A 7,001-nucleotide genomic window follows, 5' to 3' on the forward strand; every position below is an offset into this window, starting at 1 on the left:
AGAACCAAGTTTAATACATCTTTATTTGATTATTACTTTTTCTTCCTTTTGAAATTGTAGCTGAGACCGCCAAATCAAATTAAGTTACTATCATGATTTCATGCTGTTTATCTTTGGCAAATGAACATGACATTCACTCAGATTAAATTTATGTTCTGGTATTTGAGATCGAACATTTCCCCGGCTTCTGTTTTCACAACAAAGCAAGAATCGATTAAAAAATATTTAAAAAAAAAAAAAAAAAACTTATGGACAATGTTCCTTGGAAGATTGGACATTCAAAATACATTGTACAAGAGAAAAAGATAAAATAAAATATTATAAAGGAATTGAGGTACGGACCCTAAAACGACTTCATTCTCTCGTGCATTTTCTTAATTTTAGAGAAATATATGTAGCCGCGTTCTGCAATGTTTATTACTGAAAATGTACACCGATTTTTTAACAATGTTCTAGCAGTAACGTGTCTAAAATGATTTATAGCATGACTCGGATTTGTGTTGTTTGACTCGGCTTTATGTTCATAGTTTGACAACGATTCACTGTCGTATAATTACATTAGTAAAATGACTCGTGTATCGAAATCAGTGAATAGAGACGTAGATGTTATATTATCAATGTTGAGGGAACCATTAAGGTAGGTAACTCGTCAAGACTTAGAGCCGAATTTGTTACAGTGCTCTTCATTGCAATAACGTTATGCATTATTACTTTGGCATGTTTCATTTGCCACTATTATCATTCGCTCTTTCTAACTCGCTTTTCAATTTACCTGACAACATACCATGCAAATGTAAACCCTTTGACAATTCCGTCCAGATTCCATGCAGGAATTGGCCGAGATGTTTGACACCTGATAATGGGGTCAGAATCTTTCATTTAACAAATTTGATAAGCATTTATCTAGGCATCACCGGAACAATAAATCTTGTAGAACTAATGAATACGATTTTTTAAATGTGTTACTCTAAAAAATATTTTTGATTGGTTTGTTTTTGTTTATTTGTTTAACATCCTATCAAGATCTCAGGTCATTTAGGGACGGCCTCTGACAGGCAAAACAATGCCGAAGTGGTTGAAAGAAACATGCAGTATTCAGCCACAGGCGTGAACTAATCTTTAAATATCGGTGGGGTCCGTTCGCTATATGAAAAAGGAAAGTACAATCATTTATGAGCGATACGGAAATGATTTTTACTTTCAGTTCCCGGTGCTTACACTTTAGCAACCCTTAGATTGTGGTTGTACACAGTGTCCAGATTAACGCCGAAATCAATTTCAACATCATCACGGTTTCTTTATAAAATATTTGCAGTCGTATTAATAGAATTTCCGGACATTTTATTTCTCCATTTCCTATATTATACAATATTGGAAAGCTTCCGGTAGGAGAAATCACAAATCCGAGTTAATGAGTTCCGCTTGCTTTTTTATTTGCATGTACTGGCCGATATAGGGTAAATATCAATGGCAAGTTTATCAGGTACAATCGTTATATTGTTGAAATGACCATGTAATTGTGTGGTAATACATATAAAGGCTTCGAAATGTAGATTTGTTGTACTGTAATCATGAATGTTTGTGTCGCTCGCGTAGACATCGTTTGTGTACTTAAATTTTCACCCCACGCTTATCTGATGGTTATGCATGTGATAAAATAATTTTGCTTATATACACAAGCAGTGAATTACTGATCGCTTTGTACTCACAAGAGAAACCCTTGTAGCCAGGGTAGTATGATGCATATAGTTAAATTATCCCAAGATGTCATTAAACCTTATTGTTAATCAAGTTCCCTAAAACGTCTAAATAGACCTGTACGTCTTCTACTTATACAGTAACAAAGTCAAGTCCTTGTGGTCACAATAGGAAAAGATGTATACAGTAAAATTTACCTTGGTGAAAGGTACACGGTCGGTTTCACTATGTACATGTAGCTAACTAGGTCGATAGTGTGAACACATACATTGTATACGCTATACCCATGTATACTGTACGTAGCATCACTGTTGTTTGAAAGTATATATGTATGTATATAATTATATATGTGTGCTTTTTTCTTCAGAGTGGTACGATGTGGGAGTAAAGATCACCTTACTTGCTCTTGCTAGCGGGAATTTCTATCCAGCCGAGTGGTAAATGTGTAGAGTATATATCACCTCAGTAGACCTGGTTAGTGGGAATATCCCTTTAGTCTAGTGGATGGTTCTTCGTCGTATGCCGTCATTACTCCTTCCTTTTATATGTTCAATTTTTTGTCCATTCTCTTTCAAATATTTTTAATGAATTGATTGTACATATTCAGTAGATATTATTTTTCAATATTTAGTAGATATCAATTCATTAAATATCATATTTAACAATATTCAGTAGATATCTTATTATAAAATTTTCAGCAAATATCTTATTTTACAATATACAGTAAATATATTATTTTACAATATTGAGTAAATATCGTATTTTACAGATAACAAAATGACGGGGAAACTCGAGTATATCAGCCCTACCATACAGGAGTGTAAAAAAGATAAGATAGCAGCTTTCCTTGGAGAGAATGGTTTTATAAAGACGATCTGGTACCTAGTGGATAAGGTTTGGGACGAGAAAACTGTCTCAGAAGCCGATCGAGTATTGAAAACCCGGGATGAAAACCACCCGTTATATCAACTTCTTTTCAAAGAGTACAATGCAGAAGAACATTTTAGACAAGTGGATTCTCATAAAGAGTGGATCATAAAAGCATACGAGCGTTTAAAAGACTATGTCCCCAACATGACAATGGAGGATGCCAGACAGCACGATCAAAGTAAATATGACTTTGTACAGGTCGTAGGCTACACAGCTAAGTGGGTACATAACGTTGACTGGAACAATGAGACATGGCAGGCGTCCCTGAATGATCATTACAGGTACGTCTGCTGAACATATCCGCGTCAGTGTGTTCTCGTTTTACCTTTACAGCCACAGTTGGGAGTCATAACCAGATAAACTTGTTTGTTTTGTTACCTACCTGATAAAATATTCACTACGATAAAAAAAAATCTTGTATTAAATACGAATGCGTAGTTGTGCAACAATCATATTTCAGATAACGGCAAAAGTATATAAATGAATATGAATAACCGAGAAACTTTATCAAGCGATGTATTCGTGGTATAATCAGTACTCTTTATCGTGATATACGTAACCTCTAAAGACGTATCATACACAAGGTATTAAGAGTCTCATATCTTAATGGTTTAGAGTGTGTAACGACTGGTTCGCCCGTTGTCAGTATAATGTGACCGGGTGGGGTGTCCTGCTGGGCGTCTTCGGCTGTATGCTTCAGTGAGGTAGCACTCTAAATCGGCAAAAGATCCGGCCTATCACAAGGAGACTTAACACAAACATACCACAGCCTCCCAAAACACACATACGCACTCATCACACGCATACATTTCGCACGCACGGGAGGCCGTCCTTAAATGAACTTAGCTGTTAATAGGACGTTAAACAAAATAAACCAAACCAAACCAAAAGTGTAACGAAAACTCGACAGAGAAGCTCACTTTACAACAGCTACATCTTACTTACGTACCTGGATATACATTACAAGAACATTGCATAGGTATTAACTCTTGTCATACAAACAAACTGAAATAGCTCGAACAACAACGAGCGAGGAATTTCACAACTAATATCAATCCACTCAAATAGTTAAACGTAGCTATGATCTTAGTTTGTGCTAGATTTTGCTTATGTTTTATTATCGATACATCCTATATAAATATATTTTAACTGGTTTCGCGATACCTTCTGTAGACTAAATACCCTCACAACTAATATCAATCCAATCAAATAGTTAAACGTGGCTATGATCTTAGTTTATGCTAGATTTTGCTTATGTTTTATTATCGATACATCCTATTTAAATATCTTTTAACTGGTTTCGCGATACCTTCTGTAGAGTAAATACCCAGTATTTAGTAGATAATTATTTTCCTAGTGTCTAGTCTGGTGTACAGGACCGCAAATGTAGCTGTTATTCACTACTTAAATATTAATTGATGATAAAGATACTTTTAACTAAATAGGATATTTAAGATGCACTATTAAATTGTAAAAACAAACGTCGGTGAAAAGAGACAAATAATGAAATAACCCTGTTAAATTTCTGAATGTTTTAAAGAATGTTACATTAAGATTTAAGTAAGAAATTGCTGAAGGATGGAGAATGCAATTCCCTTAAAAATAAACAGTGAACAGGCATATTTAAGAGAGAATAAATGCTGATGTTGACTATATTTTATAACAATTTTATGTGACGTATGATAAACTTCATTATAGGCGTGAACGCCACCATCCCGAGTTCTACCCAAAAGGTCAAAGGATGCCCCGGAAGTACTTGGAAGAGAGCCTTATCGACATGGTTGCTAGCCGATGGGAAAGACAGTTAAAAGGGAATGGAAAGGTTTCAAATTCAGAACTGGTTGGTTTTGATTGCAAATATTTATTAAGGTTAGTGTTGTAGAATTAGTGTAAATAAGAATAAGCGAATTGAATTAATACAAATAATTAAAGCTCTTTTCGTAATAGAGGTTTTAATATGTATGCATTTTCCTCCACAGATACTGCGAAGGAGACATTGAGAATGTGCAAGCTTTGATAAATAAAATCATTCAGGATGACTACATAGAAAATCAAACCTCGAAATAGATACTAAGAATCGTGAAGGGATGCGATTCGGATGGCTAGCAAAGAAACTCTGTAATCAATTTTGTATTCGTACGAGAGTGTGTGGGTCCCAGATACCATCACACTTGATAACTCTAGGACATGGATCCCGATACACCTTCTATCAATTACGAATGATTGGGCAGGGCATCCAGGAGCATTACCATTTGTGTGACTTTCAGATTCTGGATAATGAAACCTGGGAGTGTTTAAAGCCGATATTCCATTATCAAGACGCCATTTAAACACGCAAAAGTTAACGATATGAGTAAATATGACATTTTCAAGGCGAGCGGTTTCACTGCAAAGCTAGTTCCCATTGCCGATTGGAACTACGATACATAGGGACGCTTATACTTCGAACGATATCTATGCAAAAAATGCGCGTGCATTATTACCTAAAAGGGACAGATACCATTGAAGAAAGTCTTGTCGATAAAAGTGTATGCGGATGGGAGCGACATTTGAAATACTAGACAGAAGATGGGTGCGTTCTGGTAGATTTTCATACATACCGCAGCCTCCCAAACACACATACGCACTCACTACACACATGCATGTCGCACGCACGGGAGGCCGTCCTTAAATGACCTTGGCTGTTGGTGGGACGTTGGACTAAATAAGCCAAGCCAAAGTGATGCCGAGAATCTGATATAACTGATGAGAAGTATCCAAAGCAATCCCCTGGACTGTGCATGATAACACCTTGAATGTATATATTTTATAAGCCAAAAGGTGCAGTTTAGCAAGAAAACAAGATAACAAGACAATTGTAACGAACATTGAATACCTGATTGTGGAATTGCCATGTAAGGTGAAATAGAAAACATTGTTATTGGTATCCAAGAGCATTCGCTGAAATTCAAAAAAAACTGTACTGATAAAAAGGTTTACTGAGCATTGAGACACATTCATTAAATATTTGATATTTGACCGGAAATCAAACAGTTTTGAATATATTGCTTCATATGAAAATGTACAATTTCATAGAAATATTTTGGTTATACATTTTAATAAGTGCGAATCACATTGGCATCATGTATAAATCGGTGATTTATATAAGATACCTATTTTATGATTGATAATTGAAACGCATACTTTTGATATAAGTACGGTCCGAAGGTCGTTGGTTTTTCTCCGGGTACTCCGGCTTTCCTCCACCTTCAAAACCAGGCACGTCCTCAAATGACCCTGGCCGTTAATAGGACGTTAAACAAAATAAACCAAACCAAAACCAAAATCTTAATGGCCAATCAATAACGAAAAGACAAGTATTACCAATAAATTGTGAAAAATTGGGTATCAATTGGCTTTTCAAGCAACATAAATAAAAGAATCAAAATATAATTTTTTTTTTAGTAGAGTCCCAGAAAAGCACAAGATGATAAATATGGCTATTGTTAGTTAAGTATTCTTAGTTAACAGACCGACACTTTCGAATAGCCTATCATTTTGGAATGTTATCAGTTTTAAGACATCAATTACTGTTATAGAAACTTTCTCTTGCAGGTTTAAGACCAATCCAATCCCAATTCAATTCAGTCGGGTATTAAAATAGGTATCATATGCATTCAAACCATTTTATATTGAATCTATTATTGATTATGCATTTGGCACACACTTATATGTAACTCAGGAATTTATTGAGTATTCATTAGTGAAAAATCCCCATGCCGCACAGGGTGCAGTTTCACAAAGCTTCGTAACATACTATTTTCGTTTCACAAAGATGTTCGTAATTTTTTTCGTATCTTGCGTCAAAATCGTACGTTCTTCTGGTAACGAAATGTCACCGGTCCTATACCTGTCTTCCTTATACAATGAGCTTGATTTCGTTCTTTCCAAATAGCCGTATTATGTAGAAAATATAGACTTTTCTGTAATATTCCATTTTGATATTGTTCATCATGCGGTAAAACAAACAGCAACAACGCAATTTTCACTGCTTTACTCATTGGACACAGATATACGTAATGCTCTTAAAATAGCATGACCATGAACATCACTCCTCGGCATTCAAAACTTGGATTCCATCTTAAAACAAGTACTCACCAGGCATAGTCGTTCTCTTATGATAATTTTGCAATTACGCACGATGTAATTTTCTATTTAAAAGTACAATGTTGCCAACGATGTTGAATTGTTTTCGTAAACTATGAATGTGTTGATTTGGCGTTAACTTACGCTTACGTGTGGAACGCGTAGTAACTCGTAAATATGACTTAAGCAAAATTAACCAAAATTCCTAATTAACGGAGTTTTGTGAAACGGTTCCCTGATCGCGGAGT

General features: G+C 35.3%; 1 protein-coding gene across 2 annotated transcripts; it reads left to right on the top strand.

Annotated features, from left to right (window-relative positions):
- Window positions 1–1,402: 1,402 nt before the first annotated feature.
- On the top strand, window positions 1,403–6,057 carry LOC117342850. 2 transcript variants are annotated; one of them, XM_033905125.1, is made up of 5 exons: window positions 1,403–1,457; window positions 2,066–2,135; window positions 2,468–2,909; window positions 4,327–4,497; window positions 4,608–6,057. In XM_033905125.1, the coding sequence occupies exons 3-5, from the start codon at window positions 2,476–2,478 to the stop codon at window positions 4,693–4,695; spliced, it is 693 nt and encodes a 230-aa protein (XP_033761016.1). In that variant the 5' UTR covers window positions 1,403–1,457; window positions 2,066–2,135; window positions 2,468–2,475; the 3' UTR covers window positions 4,696–6,057. The 2 variants fall into 2 exon arrangements, with proteins under 2 accessions (XP_033761016.1, XP_033761017.1); XM_033905126.1 differs by having other exon boundaries at window positions 1,405–1,457; window positions 2,066–2,172.
- The last annotated feature ends 944 nt before the right edge of the window (window positions 6,058–7,001 follow it).

The sequence above is a fragment of the Pecten maximus genome, chromosome 14 (genome assembly GCF_902652985.1).
Source record: "Pecten maximus chromosome 14, xPecMax1.1, whole genome shotgun sequence".
NCBI lineage: Eukaryota > Metazoa > Mollusca > Bivalvia > Pectinida > Pectinidae > Pecten > Pecten maximus.